General features: G+C 35.5%; 2 protein-coding genes across 2 annotated transcripts; both read right to left on the bottom strand.

Moving 5' to 3' along the window:
- Positions 1 to 10,846: 10,846 nt before the first annotated feature.
- On the bottom strand, positions 10,847 to 12,679 carry LOC149563112 (cytochrome P450 750A1-like). Its single transcript, XM_089823964.1, has 2 exons — positions 11,708 to 12,679; positions 10,847 to 11,458 (listed from the first exon to the last, which is right to left on the bottom strand). The coding sequence occupies exons 1-2, from the start codon at positions 12,677 to 12,679 to the stop codon at positions 10,847 to 10,849; spliced, it is 1,584 nt and encodes a 527-aa protein (XP_089680090.1).
- Positions 12,680 to 18,006: 5,327 nt separating this feature from the next.
- Positions 18,007 to 19,731, bottom strand: LOC149563111 (cytochrome P450 750A1-like). The gene is made up of 2 exons (XM_089826537.1): positions 18,789 to 19,731; positions 18,007 to 18,692 (listed from the first exon to the last, which is right to left on the bottom strand). The coding sequence occupies exons 1-2, from the start codon at positions 19,716 to 19,718 to the stop codon at positions 18,081 to 18,083; spliced, it is 1,542 nt and encodes a 513-aa protein (XP_089682663.1). The 5' UTR covers positions 19,719 to 19,731; the 3' UTR covers positions 18,007 to 18,080.
- Between the last annotated feature and the right edge of the window lie 4,877 nt (positions 19,732 to 24,608).

Here is a 24,608-nt window from a genome sequence, read left to right as displayed (position 1 = left end):
TTTGTTCATAGTTCTATATCTCATTACGTAAGATGCACACATACACACACATGTATACCCGCCCACCCACAGACATGTACATTCACATTCATGTACATGCACGTGTAGCCACACCCACATGAATGCATGTACACACACACACCAACATGCATGTACACACACATACACATACACATGAATCCCACATGCACACATACAACCTCTCTCTCTCTCTCTCTCTCTCTCTCTCTCTCTCTCTCTCGTATCAATGGATGCACACACATACACATGAATCCCACACCCACACCCTCCCTCTCTCTCTCTCTCTCATATTTTTTCCTACTTGATCACACACGCACGCATGCATGTGCACGCGCACACACACCCTCTCTCTCTCTCTCATCAATGGATGCACATGCACACACATCAACATACATGCACACACATACACATGAATCCCACACCCACACCCTCTCTCTCTCATATTTTTTCCTACTTGATCACACACACGTGCACACATGCACACGCACACGTGTGCGCACATGCACGCACACACACCCACAGCCTCTCTCTCTCTCTCTCTCTCTCTCTCTCTCTCTCTCTCTCTCAGACACACACACACACACACACACATCAACACATGCACACACATACACATGAATCCCACACCCTCTCTCTCTCATATTTTTTCCTACTTGATCACACACAAGCACGCACATGCACATGCACACGCACACACATACACATGAATCCCACACCCACACCCTCTCTCTCTCATATTTTTTCCTACTTGATCACACACACACACATGCATGCATGTGCGTGTGTGTGTGATCGCATGTACGTGTGTGTGTGCGTGCATGTGTCTGTGTGATCAAGTAGGAAAAATATGAGAGAAAGAGAGTGTGTGGGTGTGGGATTCATGTGTATGTGTGTGCATGTGTGTGCGTGTGCATCCATTGACGTGTGAGAGAGAGAGAGACGCACACGCACAGGCGCGTGCACATGCACACACACCCACACACGCACATGCACACACATGTGCATGTGTGCATACGCATGCACACACACATGCACACGCACACGCACGCATGCATGCACATCCACACCCTCTCTCTCTCTCTCATCAATGGATGCACACACACACACACACATACACATGAATCCCACACCCACACCCTCTCTCTCTCACATATTTTTTCCTACTTGATCACACACACACACACACACACACACGTGTGTGTGTGATCAAGTAGGAAAAAATATGAGAGAGAGAGAGAAGGTGTGGGTGTGGGATGTGTGCACATGTGTGTGTGTGATCAAGTAGGAAAAAATATGAGAGAGAGAGAGAGGGTGTGGGTGTGGGATGTGTGTGTGTATGTGATCAAGTAGGAAAAAATATGAGAGAGAGAGAGGGTGTGGGTGTGGGATTCATGTGTATGTGTGTGCATGTGTGTTGATGTGTGTGCGTGTGCATCCATTAATGAGAGAGAGAGAGAGAGAGAGAGAGAGAGAGAGAGACACACACACATGCACACACATGCACACGCATGCACACACATGCATGCATGCACACGCATGCACACGCACATGCACACACGCACACATACACATGCACACACGCACGCACGCACACCCACACCTTCTCTCTGTCTCTCTCTCTCTCTCATTTTTTTCTACGTGATCACACACACACACACACACACGCACATGCACACGCATGCACACGCGCGCATACACACACACACACATATTTGTGTGTGTGTGTGTGTGTGTGTGTGTGTGTGTGTGTGTGTGTTATTAGTCATTTCAATTAGTCATTCAAATCATATTTCTCCTACATGCGTGTCCTATTTATTTCCTTCCTTTTATTAACCTCCTTAGTGTGTATAGGGTCATTTTTTTTCTTCTCCATTTATTCTCAATTTTCTTAGATCTTGAAGGGGTGGGTTTATGGAAAGGAGATTTCCTTTTCTAAAGGGTGATTTTGAGAAGATTCATCTCCATGACCTTGTTCTATGGAGGAATTTTTCAATCAATGTACCATAAATTCTAGCAATGAGGGTTCTCTTTTTAGAGGGAAAGGGTTGGTTTTAATAATCTCAATATGAATTCAGCTTTGAGGAGGTTCAACATATTCACAAGGGTTTCAAAGGTAGGTTATTAGGTATATTCTTTGGGGAAATTAGTCAAATTCATAATGATAGAGGGAAATGATTAAGTCCTAGTGAGAAGGAGGGGAAGGAGGGGCAAGCCCCTTTACCAATATTCATTGCTTAAGATAGAAATAGATAAAAAGGAATATTTATCTTCTCACCATGAGAAATTTAATTAGGGCTATGGAAGGGATACATGTGGATAGCAGAATAATGCCCTTATAGAGTAAGCTATATTCATAACACAAACACTTACCAATGGCATAGAGGGGTGGCAAGGTTGAATAATCATCAATATTCTATCTAATCACCATTGATTCTTTACCCTTCTCATTTTTAAAAATAAACTTTGTATACGCCTGAACTTTTCTTTGCCACCCTTTTTCCTTCTCATTTTAATATAGTCACGTCCACAATGAGCTCTAAAGTAATAATGCACTTAAAACTTCTAATAATGATGGTTTCCCTATGTCAAGAGTTTTATAGGATTTAGTAGACATAAACTTGTTGTAATGCTTCACAATTAAGAAGAAAGGAATCAACCCCAATCCATCAAATTGCTCCCATAATTCCTCATATTTCTTAGCTCTTTGTAATATTTTGGCTCTCCATACAACCCTCATTCCTCCTCTTTTCACATCAGCAAAATTTATGGACTTGTAGATAAAGAACTAAATATAGCCAATTTGATATCTTGGAACTAATATGGATGGAGTTAAAAAATATAGTTAAGAAAGGGAAGGTATTGGCTAGATAAATCTAACTCATTACATGTGAAGTGACAATAACAAAAATGAAAATCCTTTTGAAAATAATTTTGATTGTTATTGTCATCACCAAAAATCATGGAGTAACTAATGTCAATTATGACATTGAAATTCTTATGTAATTCAAAATAATTTATTTGCATTATTAAAATTACTTCTCATGTGTTGAAAAAGGCTTTTGCTAACTTCAAGCCACATTTCCAATCAATAGAATGCCATCATAGTGAGGTACATATGGTTTAAACTAAATTGAAAGGCATGGAAATTTTTTAACTTTTGTGAACCTAACATTAAGTTTATTCTTATTTTGCTTTACCACATATATCCATTGATGAGTTACTGTCATCCTATTCAATAAAATATTCCCATTGAAGATAAATAAATTCTTTAAGTTTGTGGGGCACTAAGGATAATATAAGCCAATACAATTTTTGAAACTAAGGTATGTATTGGCTACTTCATCTACCACTGATATAGGTAAACTCAAACCTGCAACTTTTACATTACATTTTGGAGCAATACTATACCTCAAAAAGAAAAGAATTAAGGAAATAAAACTAAACATAATACTATGCTCTAAGAAACTTGATCAATTCTTTCATTATTCTCTTACTTAGGATCTTACATTGTTACTCAAAAATAGAAATTGATTCCTACCATAACAATCAATACCCTTTACTTGAGTTTTCCCCACAAACTTCCTCTTATGGTGATTACAACTCCCCAGTTAAATAAAACAACTATTCCTAATCTTACTCCTATGTAACTACCACAACTAACACATGTAAGAACCTATATAACACTACGGTAAATTGTGAGCCTCTCATTTGGGAGGTCTTTGGTTTGAGTCTACTCGAACTCAATGCATAATAATTAATTTCAACAAATAATAATTATAATAAATAAACAATAAATTATATAGGCTTCAATATATTATCTATCACATATATACTTAAGAAATTCTGATTATGAGACCCAAGAGTTATCTTTCCACTTATTAAAATATAGTTTGTAAGAGCTATATCAAGCAACTTCACCAATTTGGTATCCAAAATTCATTCAATCTACTCTATTTTCTTCCTTGGTAGGAGTTTGATCCAATAGTCATTCTTTTGCTCTGTCTGCTCATTGTCTATCTTCCTGTCACAATTTCTAACTAAATATGAATATATGTTAGCAACATTAAAGATGTGATAATGTAAAATCTTTAGGCAATTCAATTTGATATGCATTATCATCTATTGCTTTGATTATTTTGCAAGGACCAATTTTCTTAGGATTTGACTTGTTGTAGGCACCTTGTTGGTATCTATCATTGTATAGGTGTACCATGACTAGCTCTCCTGTTTGAAAGAGCTTTCTTCTGCGATTCAAATCTTTTGACTCTTTATATTGTTTATTCATGGGCCTATAATTTGAGCTTAACCCACTGATGTATTTCTTGAATATTTTCAATCCAACTTCTTGATTATCGTGTGTATTTATTGGAAAATCAACTAATTCCACATTGCTTTAGGATTGATATCATATACAATTTACAAGCTATTGAGAATTCTAAAATAAATATGAAAATTCTACACTAACTAATATTGTAATTTTGATGTCTATTAATTGATTTGACTAGAAAATAATTTTATAAATGAACAAAAGAAAATATGAAATATGAAATAAAAATCAATTTATGTTTAATATTAATTATAGTTCTAGCTTACATTGTGAATCAAGGGTATAATTATAAATTAAAAAGTCAATGGGCCCTTGGTCTAATTTGAATGACTCACAAAGAGCCCACCATTGATCAAGTCTTGCTTAATGCAAGGTTCGAAAACATCATACGAGATGAGCTTGGGATCATGCCTGGACGAATTTGGTGGATGTTCCTTAGTGCTTGGCTCTTAGCCGAAGAGATTTCAGGCACGCGTGGGCTTCTAGCAATTTCCTAAAATTTGTTTGTGGATGACCTCCATTAGGGCCCGTTTGGTTGCGGGCATAGGAATTGAAAATTAGAATGGGAATGGTGATTGAGAATGAGATTTGAAAATCACAATTCTAATCTTGTTTGGTTCAGTTGGACTGAAATTGGAATAACGACAGAAGAAAAATAAGTGGATAAATGCAATTTTGTGTCCTCAGAACAAATGTTGCATTAAATAACGCCAAAATGTGTCCTCCCACTGAATTCTTCCAGAACCTGAAGCTTTCGTCAAGCAAAATTCTGCCGAACTAATTTTTCAATGAAAATTCTGGTCTAGGGTCTGTCGTATCAGGAGTCACCTGCAATGCGCCCTTGTTAATGTTTCCATTTGTGATATCTTACAGTTTCGTTAAACAATGGAAATGCGTACGTCTTTAGCGAAGCCAGAACAATATTGCAATTCATGAACAAAACCAGTAAACTTAACAAAACTCTGGTCATCAAAGTAAAAAAAAATCTACTGCTACAGAGCTCTAAAAACAACCCAATCAATTTAAATTAATGGCGGGGGAGATATAAACTAATAATATATATTTAGTTCGATTGGAATGTTCTTTGTGTCCATCAATCCACGAAATTTCTTTGCCGGTAGACAGAGACCTTGGACCTGACGAAATCATAAAATTTGATTAAGTAAGAATGAGAATAGGAAGGGGCATTCCAATTACAAGTATTTTTGGGATTTGATAAAAGCTTATTTTGGGCTATAATGAGAATACGTAATCCTATTCTCGATTTCAATTCTGCCAACCAAACAAAGAATTAAAAACGTATTCTAATTTTCCTGTGGTATTCCAGCAACCAAATGGGCCCTTAGGGCCTGTTTGGGGAGCGGAATAGGAATACGTATTCTGAAATACGTATTCCAAAAATTGTGAATTCCTTGTTTGGATGCATCAAAACGGGATTGGAATACGAAGCAAAAATAGAATACGTATTCCATTTTTGGCCCAAAAATGGAGTTTTGCAATTCCACCAAAATAGGTGGTATTTGAATACGTATTCTTATTCCATTTTTTAAAATTTTAGAAAACATAAATTTTCGGGTCCACGAATTCCCATCAAATATTGGCTGAACCAAACAGAGAACAAGAATACGTTCCATTCCATAATATGTATTCCAAAATACATATTCCTATTCCGCTCACCAAACAAACCCTTAAAGAAAACCCAAAACGGATGGACGTTTGTGACGCCGAAGGAATCGAAAAATGTCGGGTAGAAAAGTCAAGAGAAGGCGTCAGTGAAAAAGAGGGAAGCATTACAGTCACACAATGCCATCAGCAGAGCATCTCCACTTCAAAGCATTCTGTCGAGGGGGTATGGAAATCCACCAAAGAATAATAGATAGAGGGTTTCTTTCAAATTTCTCTATATGTTCCCATGGATTTGTATGCAAAATGTGGATGGATGCAGAAAACACGGAACTGTTTGACAGAATGCCTGAACAACTCACGGTTTCATGGAATACGATCATACCATGATATGCACTAAATGGTGCTCTCGATGAGGTTATACAGATTTTAAATGTCTCGTCCTAATGCAATTTATGAACAGCAATATTTGCGGGACAAAATGTGATTGCTGAGAAAGCCTTGGCCAAATGCAATTAGCAGGTCTGAAACAAACTCCACAACATTTGTCAGCATCATCCCAGCAAATTCTGAACTGGGAGGTGTCAAACTGGGTATCGAAATCTATCGATGTACAGTGGAAAGTGGATTTTCGTTAATTTTTCTGATTACCAGTGCCTTTATGGATATGTATGCAAACTGTGGAAGCATTCAGAAGGCTCAGATACTGTTTGACAAAACGTCTCAACGAGATGTCTCGTGGACTTTAATGATCGTAGGATTCACACAAAATTGGTTTGTTGAACAGGTTTTGGAGACTTTAAAGCAAATGCGATTAGGTGTAATGCCCAATTCCACAACCTTTATCAGCATCTTCCCAGCCTGTAACCAAATGGGGGCTTTGAACAACCTATAGGAATCCATGAAACCATTATAGAAGGCGGACTTTCGACAGACTTTGTAGTTGTGCATGCCCTGATAGACATGTATGCAAAATTTGGAACCATATGAAAGGCACATGAACTATTTGACAATATGCCTCAAGGACAAAATGGGCTTGTTTAAAAATCTCTGAATACCTTTAAACAAATGCAATGATTGTGTCTAAAGCCAAGCTCTTCAACCTTTGCCAGCAGTCTCCCAGCCTGTGCCAAATTGAGAGGCTTAGAAGGGGGTATGGAAATACATCAAAGTATAATTGAAAGTGTATTTTCGTCAGATGTTGTAGTTGGAAATGTTCAGTAGACATGTACGGAAATTGTGGAAGTATACCTAAGGCACGGAAACTCTTTAGCGAAATGTCGGAAAGAAGTGGAGTGTCATTGACCATGATGATACCATGATATGCACAAAAAACAGGATCACCCCATGAATTCATACAGCCAAAGGCTGGATATCAACTATTCATAAAAAAAAACTTCAAAACACATAAAAAAAATCTTCAAGCTGCCAGCACAGCGCCAGCCAAAGGAGGAGGATCCTTATCATCAGAACCCCACCTGAGGGTGGGGTGAGTAGACAGTTCAGGGGGAGCCCATCCGTCATCAGCAGCGGCAGTATTATCTTCATCTTTCTCTCCCTCAGGCCTAGGAGGAGAAATCGTTAAGTCCAGCCAGGGAAACACCTACTTGGGGTCTGTGTGCATAGAGGGCCAACCGGTAGCAAGACCCCACTTGAGGGTGGGGTGAGTAGACAGTTCAGGGGGAGCCCATCCGTCATCAGCAGTGGCAGTATTATCTTCATCTTTCTCTCCCTCAGGCCTAGGAGGAGAAATCGTTAAGTCCAGCCAGGGAAACACCTACTTGGGGTCTGTGTGCATAGAGGGCCAACCGGTAGCAAGAGGAGCCATTTGAGACCACCTCGAGCCAGACCTCCGAGGAGGTGAGGCAGAGCGGTGCCGACCACCAGATCCTCCAGAAGAGTGGCGCTGACCAAAAGCACCACCACTAGGAGAGCAGTGTGGCTGAGAGTGAGGTGTGTGAGAGCAGCGAGCAGAACTGCTTCATCTGGAGGCCAAATCCGGCAGAAAACTCCTAAACAAAATGTGGTATTGAGGTTATAGACTACGATGATTGCAGGGTATGAATGATATGGCCTTGTTTGGGCTTGTTGAAAAGGCCTTGGAAACCCCTCAGGAAATGCAATTAGAAGATGTAAAGCCAAACTTGACAACCTTTACCATCATCCTTTCAGCGTGTCGCAGAATGGGATGCTTGGAGAAGGGTATAGACATCCGCCGAAGGATAATTGAAAGTGGACTTTCATCAAATACTGTGGTTGTCAGTGCCCTGATATACATGTATCCAAAAAGTGGAAGCATACACAAGGCACAGAGGCAGTTTGACAAAATGCCTCAAGGAGACGTGGTCCTATGAACTGCAATTATAGCAGAGTATGCAATGCATGGCTATGGGGACGATTCCCTTAAACTGTTTGAGCTAATGAAGCACTCTTGAGCAGATCCAGACCAAGTAAGCTTTGTGTGTCTCTTATTTCCATGCAGCCATGCAGGTTTAGTGGATGAAGGTTGTAAACGCTTGAGCTCCATGAGGGACTTCTATTGAATTACACATAAACTGGAGCATTATATATGTGTGGTTGACATTCTTGCTCATGCTGGCTATCTTGAGGAAGCTCTTATCTTTATCATCAAAATGCCAATGAAACCTGCTATTGTCGTGTGGATTTGTTTACTTAGAGCTTGTAGATCACCTATGAATAGGAGGTAAGATTCTATTTCAGCAAATGTCCTTTTCGAGCTGAACCCTAAGGATGCTGCATCTTATGTTCTTCTGTCAGACATCTACACAGAAGTGGGCAGGTGAGGGGATTCTCAATAGGTAAGGAGATTGATGAAAGATAAAGCAATAAGAAAGGCACGTAGATGCAGTTTTATTGAAGTCCATAAAAGAGTACATGCTTTTTATGCTGGGGACAGATCACATCCACAAACACAGGAGATCTATGCAATGTTAGAGTAACTTTCTTGTGCGATGAAGGCAGCAGGGTATGCTACAAAAACAAGACTTGCATTGACTGACGTGGAAAAAGAATTATTCCTCAATCATCATGGTGAGAAGTTGGCAATTACATTTGGGTTATTAAAAACATCCCTCTTTGACTGACTGTTAGAGTTGTAAAGAATCTTTGAGCATGTGCTGAGTACCACAATGCAACCAAATTTATCTGCAAGATAGTTGCAAAAAAAAATGTCGTAAGAGATGCGATTAGATTCCATCATTTCAGTCATGGACAGTGTTTTTGTGGAGATTATTGGTGATGCTAAATGAAGCAGGCTAAGCACAATATCAAACTTGCAGTGACAAGAAGGAATCAGATTTTATATGGTACCATACTCGCGGCGATAACAAGGAATCAGATTTTATGTTTCACTTTATAAGAAGTTATTTTCTTAAAAGCTTTGATAGGCACACCATGCTGTTGAGTTCAGAATGTAAAGTATCCATCCTTGCTGACATATATTGGTGAAATTTGTGTTAATACTTGCAGTATATTGTCGTCGAGATGTCTGGACATGGCACCAGTTTTGACGAAGCATGTACATGTCTGGAACATAAAGCTAGAGGAATAGGAAAATCAACTGCAAATGAGCACTTGAAGGAAATGAAAAGTTGTGCGCCTATGGAAATGTAAGAAAAAAGGTTGATAATCAATTGAAAATAGCTTGATAATTCTTTACTACAACATTTGTAAATTTTTTTGTCCTTTAATTTTGATCGTATTAGCTTGGTCCATTAACAGGCCTTCATATAGAATTAATTATATAAATCAGTTTTTGTGTGCAATAAGTTTAGAGGACTTAGCTGTGGGTTTTATAGGGGTCCATTTGTCATTGAAAAGCCTTTTCTGAAATGTCATTGATGCATACAGCGCCTCAATCCTCTACCATGCAAACAACTCTAATTGAATTTGTTAAAAACAAAGAGAAGCAGACCATCAATTTATTTCATGATTTGCAAAACAGTTACAGGCAAGCAAAACTGTCTTACAGTATTCCTCCATACTATAACAAAACAAAACCTCAGGAAAAAGGTAACAACAGTTACAATCTAAAAATAGGATCGACCAAAAATGAAGTTAAAGGTCTTTCAGTGGGCGCTGACTTAGTAATGTCTGTATTGTGAATCATGGTTACATTGATCATCCAATTCAGTAATCAAAAGTTAATTTTGATCACTAAAAATAACATTAACTTTCGCCATAGTTCATGTAGATTATATCAACTATTTGATCATTGAACCAAATAATTCACAAACAATACGCATATAAACAGCTTACTTCCATACATCTAAGCATTCATCAAAACTACGAACATAAAACCTGACAAACGAGCTGAAACAACTTATCTAAAAGCATACTTATAGGATCTATAAAAGCTGTCTGTTGTAAACAAGGAGGAGAAGATGAGAAGAAAAGGTGGAAGATTAGAAGGATAGGGAGAAGACGATAAATTGGTAGGATGATGAAGAAGCAGACCCCAAAAAAATGCAAAAGAAGACGATGGAGAAGATGGTGGAGGAAAAGGAGAAGAGGAAGGTGTAGAAGAAAAAGAGGAGAAGGCTAAGAAGAAGGAGGAGATGAAAAAGAAGTAGAAGTTAAAGAAGAAGAACAAACAAAATAGATGGAGAAGGAGAAGGAGAAGATTGGGAAGAAAAGAAAGAGGGGGAGAAGAGGAGGAAGGAGGAGGACGAGGAGAATAAAGAAAGAGAGAAAGATGCGAAGGAGAATAAAAAGAACGAGGAAGAGGGGGAAGACACGAAGAATACATAGGAGTTTAATAAGAAAATGAAGTAGAACTGAAAGAACAAGGTATATTTTCTATCAGTATAACCATTGCACCCTTATTAAGTGCACATGGAAATAGGAAATATAGTTTTAGGGGCAGGTGGACAGTCTAAGCGCAGGAGTAGCAACAAGGTCGACAATCCTGGGTGTGGTGGCTCCAAAGACTTCGGTCATATCCAAATCCCCTTCCACACTCCATTCAAAGCAATGAATGAACTGAGCCAAAATAAGGTTCATGGTCACAACGACCATGCCTGCTCCTGGGCATCCTCTCCTTCCTGCTCCAAATGGCAACATATCAAAAAAGTCTCTGTCTCTCACAATATCAACATTTTTATCTATAAATCTCTGTGGCTTGAATTCCAGAGGATCCTTCCACACCAATGGGTCCCTTCCAATAGCCCAAGCATTGACAATAAGCCTGCTTCTCTCAGGAATGAAGTACCCACCAACTCTACAATCCTGTGTGGATTCGTGTGGAACCAGCAATGGTGCCACTGGATATAACCTCAGCGTCTCCTTCGCAACACATTGCAAGTACTCCAAGTTTGGCAAATCATCCTCACTTACACACCTCTCTCTCCCTACCACCAAATCCATTTCCTCTTGCATTTTCTTGACCACGCCTGGGTTCTTAAGAATCAAACTCATTGCGCAATCTGACGCAGTAGTTGTCGTTTCAATCCCAGCGAAGAAGATATCCTGTAAAAATTATACAATTTCCTTTTCAAAAATGCGGCCACCCTTGAATACATCACACTAAGAAGAAAATCAAGGTTGAGAAAAATAAATCAACTTTAACTATTTAACACTTTTAACTTAAGATTTAACTTCAGAACCAAACCAAACCTCAGTGTTTGATGTTTAAGCAAATCCAAAAAAAAATCAGTCAAATAGAAAAAGATTAATAGAGGGGTTTGCATTATAAATGAAAAGTGATTGAATACGTACAAAGACAATGGCTTTAATGTTTTCTTCTGTGATTGGCATTCCATCGAGGCTCTCCATTTCCAAGAGCAGGTCAATGATGTCCTTCGTATCAGACTCCAGCAACTGCCCCTTGCGCTGCTGGTGCTCCTCTACTATTTTATTTATCACTTGGTCGAAGAACTTGTGCACCTTCTTCATGCGCCCCTTCACTCCTTGCAAGTCCATCCAGTCCAAGCAAGGAATGAAGTCCCCAATATTGATAAGGCCAATAGTAGCTGCTGTCTCTGTAGCCATCTTCTTTAACTCTTCGCCATGACTGCCCAGATGACTGTCACGGTTAAGAGAAATCTTGGTACCACAAAGCATGCGCCACATAACGGCCTGCCCAAACAATGAAAACATGTTGGTGAGATTAACGGGCTTCTTACCCTGCTTAGACATCTCCCACACCGACCGGAGAATGAGAAGCATTTCTTGTTCTCGTACACATTTGAACGACTCAATCCTTTTCGCATTCAGCAATTCTACCACGCACAGCTTCCTCATGTGTCTCCAGTAAGTCCCGTAAGGTGCAAATATTAGGTCCCTATTATTATATCCAATGTATTTTCCTACAGCAGAAACAGGCCTGCTTGCAAAAACCAAATCATGGGTTTTCAAGAACTCCTTCGCCATGGCAGAAGAGGAAATCACAACAGTGGAAATAGAGCCCAATTTCAACATCATGATGGGCCCATATTTCTTCGCAAGTTCATGAAGATCACGATGAGGAAGCTTTCTCAGCTGGTTCAGATTTCCAATAATGGGCCAGGCAAACGGTCCAGGGGGTGATCTCAATCCCAGTGAATTCTTCCTTTTCAGGCTAGATCTATACAACACCCATAAGAAAACTACGAGTGAACAAATTGCAGCCATTGCTGGAGCATACGCACCCTCTTCTATTACATTTCTAAATGCATGGAACGATGCAGGAAACTCAGAAAAAGAAGCCATATTGAACCAAGATGCAGAAATCGCTCTGTGTGTGTGTCAAATTTATGGTGTTTATTTGATTTGAGATGGATAGGATAGTGGCAGTAAAACGTGTTGCTAGATTTTCTTTTATATTAGTCAAGTTGTTCATTTCGTAGTTCTACTATATTTATTTAAAATACAATTTGCTGAATGCTGTGCACCTTTTTTCAAATTTTCCAGTTATTCATTTTATAGTATGCACACTATTAAACTTATTTGATTGCAAACCGAATCTCATAGCTTGATCCTCTTTTTATTTATTGAATAAAAGATCAGTCGACGTTGAATCAGCTATTATGACTCACATTTATTTGATTGGTTTTTAATTATGTGACCACCGCAATCTGGTGGATAAAATAAGTCCTGCTCGAATTAAATAGAGCGAGGGGTGACTAATGGGCGGCACATGTTTCAGTTAAAAGAATTATTGGGATTGTTAGTTTTGTTCATTGCAAATTTAATAAAGCTGGTATCATAGCCAACAAAGAACTGTTTAAGTTCCTGTCGAGTACTATTTAATTCATTCAATTTGATTTTTAATTGACCGAATCTATTATTAAGTAGAATTAAAATTTTAAATAACAATTCTATACTTTATATATATTTTTAAAATAATTAAAAGATTAATTCTCTCTTTTATTGATTATAACAAGTGTGAAATTTAATTTTCATTGTCAAATCATCTTTCATTAGCGTTAATGAAATGGCTAAATTCTAAACTAAATGTAAAGTATGCCATGTCTACTGCCCATGCATATGTCTCATACCATACCATACTCCTAGTATGGTCCCTCCTGTTATAGTGTCCTTTTAAATGCGATAATTATGTTTGTAATTGATTATTTCAGGGGATTGAAATTTATTTTTAATATTTAAAATTTAGATATTTTATGTGATTGTGTTTAAAGGCATTCATATATTTAGAAATAGTCTTAGGAGATTTATGGAAAGATTTTTTGGAGTATTTAAATCTTGTTTCATTTCTTTCTGAATGTATTTCAACACTTGTTGGATGCTATTTACTTATTGTTTTAGAAAGATGTAAGTTATATAAAACCTATTACTTTTAATATTCTATCTATACCTATATTACAATTTTATAATTAATATCTAGCAGTTGTGCATTTATGTACATGCAACAATCTTACAATAGATATATTATGTTTCTATAGAGAGGAATAATTAGCAATTAATTTTTAATTGTTGACTATATTCATGCGAATGTGATACATGATGTGGAGTTTACATATTAAGTAATATAAGTAATGATTAGAAATAGAACAAGTAAATTTTACGAGGAAAGCATAGTATTCTTGAAAATGAAAATATATTATTTGAGAAATACAATTGTAAATAATCTTGTTATTAGATGGGCTATAACATTAGAATAAGTTGTGTAAATTTACTTTAGTGTACAAGATATGTTTAAGAAAACTTGTAGTGTCTAAGTGGATGTAGTATATTATGATCTATAAAAGAACATTAGAATTATGTTAGTTAGATGAAGCTGTTGTAGAAATGTAGAAATGTACGAAGGAAAAATATATTTAGTATATAAATAATTAGCTGTAAACAAATTTGTTTAAAGAAAAAGATTACGAGTAGATATTGCATTAGATAGAGTGACATGTGTTTGAATCTTGATATATTATGTTTGAAATCTGAAATGTAGTACACCTACTTTGTAAATGTGGTATTAGTTATAAAGAATGTAAAAAGCACAAACAAAAAAGTTAAAATAAGTTTCAATTACTCATTTTAAAGTTTGGATGGAAAACTAAAACTCAAAAAATGATTGCATTTTTTCTCTAAAATCAATATGGAGCCCTTTGTGACGAGAATTAGTTTTATTTAAGTTTATTAGGTTGTGATGTAGCTCTTAAATACAAGAACTACCCCTAGTCGTACTAGAAAAGAAAAACTAAGATTAAAGAAACATTTCACATTAAATAATAATTATCTATAGACAGTAATATAATGTTTACATGTTTCTATTTTGGAAGATTTTTTAGGTTTGTGGAAAGGAGTAAAAAACGTGTACAACTAAAAAAGGTCAATTAAAGATGTTAGAGAACTTTTGAAAAAATGTACAACAAAAAAAATCAATTAAAGATGTTGGACAATTTTGTGGTAGAGATTGATTTTTTTCCCCTTAAGTTGCTTACACTGTAATAGTCTTGTCACTACAGTAATGGGAAGTGACTAAGCTTTGTATTCAATTTTTTTTTACTGTTGATTATTTTCATTATTAAATTTTAAATACAAGATTAAAAAAGTATATTTTAAAGATTTGAAATTGTTTTAAGTACCATTTTATATAGAGTTTAGCGGCTTCAAGAACATACAATCTTAATAAGGAAATAAGATATATATTTTATAAGTAGACAAGGGAAGAATAACTTAAAGAATCTATCAAATCTATAAAAGTGAATTACTTGGCTCCACCAAGTAAAAGAAATCTCAGAATGTCAACTAAATAGAAATAAAGGAAAGGAACCAATACAAACTTTTAGATCAAAAGTAATAATGTGAATATAAATATATATTCAAAATATAATTATTTATCCTTTTTGGGTGGGACATAGATGATTATATGGTGGTTCACATGTAAATTCTAAATTAAGTATTTCATAAGATTGGTGAGTTTCATTTATTTATGAAATGGATCTAAAACCTTGATCAAACAAGAAGCTCCTATCAATGTAATAGATTGTAAAAATCTCATGGACATTTTTGTTTTGAAATCAATGATCTTTACATCTTTGAATTTAGAATACCATGACAAAAGTGTGCCATATTTGATTATCTGACCTCAATAAATTTTTTTTTTTTAATAGTTTGGATGTTCAGAGCATTTAAAAGATAATCTGTGTTGTTTTTAGAAAATTATTTATTAGTTGGGAGTGTTAATGTTTTCTCGAATATATACTTGATATTCTTCTTTTAGATAGATTGGTTTGTAGGGTCCATGAGAATTATTTGTGTAGATTATAGAAAAATCCTCTAAAATTAAGAATGATGAGACATGAAATATGAGGATAAGACAATAATAATAAGAATAAACAAGCATTTGAAGTATATTAGGAAAACACATGGATCAACAAATAGGTAGAGATAGAACTTCATAATTCAATTTAGTAATGCACATTCAATTCCAAGCGCTTAGCAAATAAAAAATTTAGAACCTTTTAAAGAAGGAAATGTTAGAGTGGGATTGTTGTTGTACCAAAAGACTGATATTTCAACACTCAATACAACCACTCAACTTATAGTACACATGAGGCAGTTAAGCCCTTGTCATGAATTTCCTATGGGGAGCGCTGAACAAGTTTCCAACAATCACCCCGTTAGTGTTACCCGAAGGTCTAAGGATTAGAAGTTGTGACCAAGCTTTGATACCACTTGTTAGAGTGAGATTGTTGTTGCACCAAAAGACTGATCTATCAATGCTTGATACAACCACTCAACTTATAGTACATAAGAGGCTTTTAATCCCTTGTCATGAAGCCTAAGGGGAGTGCTAAACAAATTTCCAACATGAAAATGCTTATTAGGATACAAAGCAATTGTGTGGCATTAGAAAAAACTAAAACAGAGAAGCTAAATGATTGCAAGATAACTAGATTAACCATAAATGGAGGAAAGCCCTGTATAGTTTTAATAGAAGACCCAACATAAATGGAGCCATCAGTTAAACTAATATGCATGAGAAATATCAGTTATGGCTCACAAAGCTACAAAACAAAACCTATCAAATAATAATAATAATAACATGTGATTCAATAGGAATTTCACAGTGATAGATTATTGTCACAAAAAATCTAGTTGGAGACAAGCTAAAGCTCTCACGAGTAAAATAGTAAGATGAATGGAGATAAGGTAAAGTTCTTACCTCAAATTCTGAAAACAAGTTTCTTACACAATGTAATATTTTATGCATCAATGATACAATGCGCAAGTGATCTTTTTTAGCCAGAATGAAAACTCAAATTTCCAAAGAGCCAACTTATTGCAAATCATAAAACCTACAAATTCTAAAGAAAATCCATTAATGTATAATATAGAAATTGTTACTAAATTAGAAATATAGAGGATATATTCAAGAATTAGAAATAGGTCAATGAAAGGAAAATATCAAATATGAAAAAAACCTAAAAATAAGTTAGAAGTCAGAAAATATAAAAGCACGGGAAGGGTTGACAATTTTTCCACAAAAAAAATGTAAAAACCAAGAGCAAAGCTCCCACATATAAACCTATCGACTTAATTATATAATATATAACTTGAATTTATGTTTGTGTGACATATATATATATATATATATATATATATATATATATATATATATATATATAATTTGGATTTATGTTTGTGTGATATATATATATATATATATATATATATATATATATATATATATATATATATATATATATATATATATATATATAAAATTAATTAAACATATATTAATCAATATATATTAAATATTAATATATATATATATATATATAAAATTAATTAAACATATATTAATCAATATATATTAAATATTAATATATATATATATAATTAATTAAACATATATTAATCAATATATATTAAATATTAATATTATTGTTATATTAATGTTATATGACCATTATCTATTTTGTTATAAAAAAATTATCATATTCAATATTTAAAATTCTTATTGCATGGGCGAATATTATTAATTTGATAATAGATCAATAAGTAATGTTTTTGTTTCTTAATTTAATGAAAATCAATTTGATTATGAAATCTTACTAAATAAATCATTTAATTGACTTTACTTTACTAGAATTTATCTAATAAGATTAGATGTCTTTTGTTCCCATATAAATATTTTAACATCTCTAGTTCTATCTTCTACCATTTGTCATTTTTAGTTGACATTGTTATCAAGTTAATATTAATTAATGTCTTATTATTTAAATTATTAAAATAAATATAAAATTTTAAAAATGTTTATTATTTTTATAGAAAAATATTGTATATAAAAGAATTACATTTTATTTATAAAATAAACAAGAATAATTTAAAATAACTCCAAGCATATGTGAAAGAAAGAAATAAATAAAATTAATACATTGATCACACAACTTGTACTTATAGAAAAGACTTACAAAAATAATTTAAAATAAGTAAAATACTAAAAGTAATTAATTCTTTTTAAGATCTAGATTTACTATTTCTAAGAATCAATATTGTATTAAAACACACACATATATAATTCTATTAGATATGAACTTGTAACCTCTCTGTTATCTTTACTACTAGATGAATTTAAAATATACAAACAAATAACATTTTTTTAAAGAAAAATAGTATTTTACAAGAAGAAATGTTAAATATAGTTTTAAGGACATGTGGATATCCTCAAGACAGGAAGAGCGAGAAGGTCCACACTCCTAGGTGTGGTGGATCCAAATACTTCCGTCATATCCAAATCCCCTTTCACACTCCATTCAAAACAGTGAATTAGCTGAGCCAACAGAAGGTTCATAGTCACAACAGCCATGGCTGCACCTGGGCATCCTCTCCTTCCTGCTCCAAACGGCAACATATCAAAATACTCTCTGTCCCTCATAATATCAACATTTTTACCCATAAATCTCTCTGGCTTGAAGTCCAGAGGATCATCCCAAAATGATGGATCTCTTCCAATAGACCAAGCATTGACAATAAGCCTACTTCTTTCAGGAATGAAGTACCCACCAACTGTACAATCTTGTGTTGATTCGTGTGGAAGGAGTAATGGTGACGCCGGATATAACCTCAACGTCTCCTTCACCACACACTGCACGTACTCCATGCTTGCCAAATCATCCTCACTTACAAACCCCTTTCTGCTTACAACTGAATCAATCTCCTCCTGCATTTTCTTGGCCACATTAGGGTGCCTAATAATCTCGCTCATTGCCCAGTCTAGCGTTGTAGACGTGGTTTCAACTCCAGCAACGAAAATATCCTTCAAAACATTATTAAGCCTTGTTAGATCAAGATGTAAAAGAACTACCCATTTTTAAAAACTTAAGAACCATGTGAATTAGAAGTGAATACATACGAAAACAATAGCTTTGATGTTTTCCTTTGTGATTTCCCTTCCATCGAAACTCCCTATTTCCAAGAGCACGTCAATGATGTCCTTGGTATCAGACTCCCTTCTCCGCTGCTGGTGCTCCTCTATTATTTTACTCATCACTTGGTCGAAAGAATTGTGCACCTTTTTCATGCGCCCCTTCACTCCTTGCAAGTCCATCCAGTCCAAGCAAGGAATGAAATCCCCAAGATTCACAGCTCCTACTGTAGCTACCACTTCTGCTGCCATCTTCTTTATCTCTTCTCCATTCAAAGAAATTTCGGTGCCACCTAAGCTTCGCCAAATGACAGCCTGCACAAACGATGACATCATGTTGGTGAGATTAACAGCTTTCATCCCCTGTTCAGACATCTTCCACACTGAACGAACGGTGGAAAGTGTTTCTTCTTCTCGTATACATCTGAAGGATTCGGTCCTCTTTGTGCTCAGCAATTCTACAACGCACAGCTTCCTCATGTGTCTCCAATAAGACCCGTAAGGACACAAAATCAGATCCTTGAAATCATAGCCGATATATTTTCCTGCAGCAGTAAGAGGTCGGCTTGCGAAAACCACATCGTAGGTTTTCAAGAACTCCTTTGCCATGGCAGAGGAAGAGACAACAACAGTGGGAACAGAGCCCAATTTCAACATCATGATTGATCCATAGTTCTTCCCAAGTTCATGAAGGTCACGATGAGGAAGCTTTCCCAGCTGGTTCAGATTTCCAATAATGGGCCATGCAAACGGTCCAGGGGGTAATCTCTGTCCCAATGAATTCTTCCTTTTCAGGCTAAGTCTATGCAAAACCCACAAGAAAAATATGAGTGAACAAAGTGTAGCTGTTGCTGGAGCAAAACCCACGAGAAAAATATTTCGTGCATGAAAAGATAGAGGGGAGTCAGAGAAAGCCATGTCGGAAAAGAATGCAGGAAATACTCTCTATTCAAGTTTTATGATGGTGTTGGCATCACTGTGCATACGACACTGTCGGTTATAGTGTTTATCAGTAACACTTGTATTCGTCAAGATATGTATGACATAGCTTTCATATATATTTATTTCCAATGTAAATGTTATTTAATTTCAAAACGCACTTGGTTGATTGATTCTTTTGTCGCGATTTGATTAGGTCATTATAATTGTTGACGTAACTGATGCTCCGACTCACGCTTCCACTGGTATCCCGCGGCAGGGCTTAACCCAGCACACTCGAAGCGTCTCGAAGCGTTGACTGCTTCGAGTGCGTTAGGTGAGGTCCAGTTGTAATCCCTCTGCTTTCATTGTAGTTAATTCACAGACCGTTTGGTGGAAGGGGAGTATCGATGGGGAGTCATATCATGGGCACGGGCTAAGGTGCCAATAAGTTACACCGCGGAAAGTGTCAAAAGTGTCAAGCTTTCCATGACCTCCCACCTACACGCATTCATGCATTCATGTCAATTCATATTATGTCTATTTAATTTATGGACACGGCTATTCTCTCACAAAATGTATAGTCTATTAATTTTCAAAAGATCGAAAACATTATGAATTTTAAAATTTTTTTAAGCTTTTGATCTTCATGATCTGCACAGTTTGTAGTAGAAAACAACAAAAAAAAAAGGAGAAAAATCATTATGTTTTCGTGAATGTCCCAACTTATTATACAGGTCACCTCTGTCATATTTTACAATGTCTGAGGATGATAATGGCTTTTGATTTATTTTGAGATGAACTGTACGACTGTAAATATTAAATGAGCAAAGAAATGAAACAAAATCAGAATAAAGAAGACAAATACACAAAATACAATACTTTCGTGATTCGACAAACGTTGCCTACGTCCATACTCGAAAAGAGAAATCTTTATTTTAGAAATATCTGATACAATTACATAGACTGCACAAAACATATATAGAAACTTAGACTGCACAAAACATTTATAGAAACTTCTTCAAATGTTAAGAGTTGAAGGAAGATGGATAGTCATATGACTGTTAGACTTCATATCCCAACACTCTCCATCATGAAGTCCAACCGAAATTGGCCTAGTGGTGGAGAACTTGTACTCTTGAAAGAGAGGTCACAAGTTCAAATCCCACTGGGGGGTAGGGTATGTACGCCTCGTTTGTAGCGCCAAGTGCCTCTCGAAAAAGAGTACGAGGTAGTCCCATATCACTGTCACCATATGTAAAAAAACTATGGCATAGTATCGTGGACTATAAAATCCACTTACTTACTTACTTATAATGCACTGTGTCATTCCCTACTTCCTCTTTCGATTTACATCATAACAAAATCCCAAGAAGACTTTAACTTCGCCGAACTTTGTTCGAGAACAACGCAAATTAATCTCCTCCAAATTTTATCAACTTGAATATAATTTAACAGCCGAAAAACTTTTGTTCTAATGCTTCCTTCTCCTCCAATAATGAAGAAAGGATCTACAAAACTACCATCTTCCTCTTGAATTGAAATTTTCTTCAAGTCCACGGTGCCTACATCAATTTGTTCCCATTGCTCCACCATTTGACTGCCACTTCCCTTACAACATTCTCCAACATAAAAATAGGATTGGCTTTTTCCAAACTCGGCATCTAAAATATCCACATAATGTGCAATAACGGGGTGTAAAGGACAATCGCCAGCCATCTATTTATCAGTATGAATATAATCGTAGTTTTCATCAATCTTTGCAGGATTAGCCAAATTAGAAATTCCCTTCATATTTGTTTGGGAAAAATAATGGAATGAGATGGTGATGTGTCCACAACTTATATGTATCTGTGAATGACGTGAGGGAACAAGTTTGGCCCCCAAATTGCTTGAATGTGACATGTTGTCCATCGTGTTACTCTGTCCAGTATTACCCATTTTGAACTGGTTTACATCTATAGTCTTCCAAATTGCGTATCTGCAGAGAGAATTACCTGCAACTATTAGAGGAGTCTGCAGAGGATTATCTATGGCTGTTGTGGTGTTGATAGAGTTGTGTTGAGTGACACCATTCAACAAAGTTGGTAGTCCAACACCATATGTACTCCACTCATTGAATGATTCCAATAGATCACCAATAGGGAAGAAGGGTGCATGTTCAGGCTCAGATACCTTTTAACAGATCGTTGGAGTGTAACTAGTCCACAACTCATGATCACGTTGTGTTGTGACAGGGTGTCTTGTATTATAAACCCACACCCAAGACTTTTCCCAATATGCATCTTGATGCCCATAGAAGGGCCTTGTTGTAAAGGCCGCAATCCATCTGCATCCTCCCAAGGTCATTGTCCACGTGGGTAGCTAGCATAGGAGTATTGACCAATTATTTTGAAAGCATGCACACAGTCCTCCATGGACTCTTGATGGACTTGACAGAATTGCACACGGTCAATTTTGTTGAAAGAATCTGCACAATCCTCCATTACCAGCTCTGACTTTATGACTTGCTCATGCCAGTGGTCATCCAACGTCTCAACAATAGTCCCACCCATTTCATGTTCACTCAGGCATCTATTCATCTGCATGTCCACCTGGTTGCAGGTTTGGTCATCGCCCTCCCAGTTTGATGTGTCATGTAACATAGAGCATCCTTCAATTTACTTGCCAAAATTATCATCTTACGCGTGTAAAGGAAAATCAAACCTCTCAGATATCAATATCATGTGAGATCCTTCACCTGGCTCACTTTGAGCCCTTCCATCTTTAGAAGACAACATTATATTATGTGCTTTTTCTTCTTGCTCAGCAACAGTTTGCACCTCTTCTTCTTTCTCGATATGAAGGCCTCTCCTATTGGCTTCCACCAGCTGTCGGAACGGCTTAAACATCACACAGCAAGGCTTGATTCCTAGTGCAAAAGTGTTAAATAGTCAAAGTTTGACTTACTTTTCTAGGCTTAATTTCTTCCTTAGTGTGTGATGTTTAAGGCTGGCCCCAGCTGCCTATGCCTAGCAGCATGTTTACAAGTTGCATCGCCCACAACTTGAGAGGCAAATTCCACAACAGTTTTGACATGGGACTCTAATGACACATCTTCTACACCACCTTCGTTCTCAAAAGCAGGGACTATTTGCTTGTTTAGTATAAGGAAAATAAGTTGGAAACTTGTCTTACGAGGTCAACTATTCTTCTGAATAAATGTCATAGCTGCATCAACACTGCAAAAGGAAATAATTCCATCTTTCACCTCTTCTACAAGTGAATCCTCCGCTCTCTTTTTTTCCAACCATCCCACTTCATACATGTCATTCCTTTTTGACCTTCACATACACATCATCTCTTTTTAAATTTTCAAGAAACTCATCGATGAAAGAATCAACTGTATCTTCTTCCATCTCTGCTCAACCTCACTAGGCTCTGATACAAATTTTAAATATTGAACAAGCAAAGAAATGAAATCAAATCAGAATAAAGAAGACAAATAACACATTATTTATTGTGGTTTGACAAAACTTGTCTACATCCACACTCGAGCAGGGAAATCTTGATTATAGAAATATCTGATAAAATTACATAGACCACAAACGTCATTTATAGAAACTCTTCAAATATGAAGAGTTGAGGGAGAATGAACAATCATATGACCATTGGGTTTCATATCACAACAACAACTTTTAACAATAAATAAAACTATAAAATTATATCTCGTTGTTTGTGATTTATTGTTTACATTTATTTTACTTTATTCTAGTTTAATTACTTTTGTTATTACTTAAAATTTGTTATAATATTAATAATAGTTTAATTTTTTTCTCATATATATATATATATATATATATATAAAATTTAAAATTTGTTATTATTATTTAAATAATATTTTTGCTTTATGTTACTAGCTAAAAATTGGCAAGTTATTCTATAGATATTATTTTTTGATTGATTAAGAAATGTTTAAGTGTAATTTTTTTTGTAAAATTAAATAATGATTCTTAAAAATATTTAATTCTTTTGAGATTAATGAATGAATTTTGAATCTTATATTTAATAGAATCTTTATAAGTTAATATTTATAATCGAATTGCAAGAGAATAGAATAATGAGATAAATGTATAACATATATTTTAATTAATCAATCTATTTGCATATATTTTAAATCCAATAATTAATTATAAACTATGCTCTTAAATATCAAATATTATCTTTTAATTGCCTCTTAGTGCATGGGAGTATACGGTTAAAATTTTGATGGTGCTTATAATGGTGTGATGGGTTGAAGTGTAAAATTCTCTAAGTTCTATCTTGCAAGAAAGAATAGGCACACAAGGTTCAAACTAGTCATGACTAATAATGAAGAAAAAATCTTAGTTTGATCATATTATTCAAAACCATGCACATATGTTACACAAAAATGCTCATTTGACCATGTTATTCATAATCATACACATGTTGCTTCAACATTTGTGTTATTACAACATGAGAAGTTGGAGACAACATAAAGACGATGAACAACCATAGTCCAATAACTATAACTCAAAGCATCATAGTGCTTTCATCATGAGACAAAATCAAATCTGTTCAAGCACAAAAACAAGAAAGTAATATGTGGATGGTAAAATACTACAATAAGTTATGAAAATTCCTCATAGTAAAGCTTTTGGCATTGACTTATATTAAACCCTCTTCTAATTGGAACCAATTTTATTAGTTCAATCAATTTACAAAAAAATGTTCATTGTTATCCTCAATATAAATATCATCAACACCTGCAAATGCATTGAGTTAATAATAAAATTAATTTTCAAACTAAAGAAACATAGTTGATTGAAATTCATTTCACATTTTCCTTACCATCTCCACTTTGAATTGTCTTCATTTTTGTTATTGTTT

This window comes from Cupressus sempervirens, chromosome 4 (assembly GCF_028749045.1).
Source record: "Cupressus sempervirens isolate cs-2001-9-10 chromosome 4, ASM2874904v1, whole genome shotgun sequence".
In the NCBI taxonomy this organism is placed as follows: domain Eukaryota; kingdom Viridiplantae; phylum Streptophyta; class Pinopsida; order Cupressales; family Cupressaceae; genus Cupressus; species Cupressus sempervirens.
This window is presented reverse-complemented; position numbering and strand designations above follow the sequence as displayed.

What these genes read in the sequence shown, in the direction of transcription:
- LOC149563112 (XM_089823964.1), bottom strand. Translation starts at nt 12,679, where the DNA reads ATGGCTTCTTTTTCTGAGTTTCCTGCATCGTTCCATGCATTTAGAAAT. An exon ending in ACATTAAAGCCATTGTCTTT is followed by an intron (nt 11,459 to 11,707) that starts GTACGTATTCAA and finishes TAATTTTTACAG; the next exon opens with GATATCTTCTTCGCTGGGAT.
- LOC149563111 (XM_089826537.1), bottom strand. Translation starts at nt 19,718, where the DNA reads ATGGCTTTCTCTGACTCCCCTCTATCTTTTCATGCACGAAATATTTTT. An exon ending in ACATCAAAGCTATTGTTTTC is followed by an intron (nt 18,693 to 18,788) that starts GTATGTATTCAC and finishes AATGTTTTGAAG; the next exon opens with GATATTTTCGTTGCTGGAGT.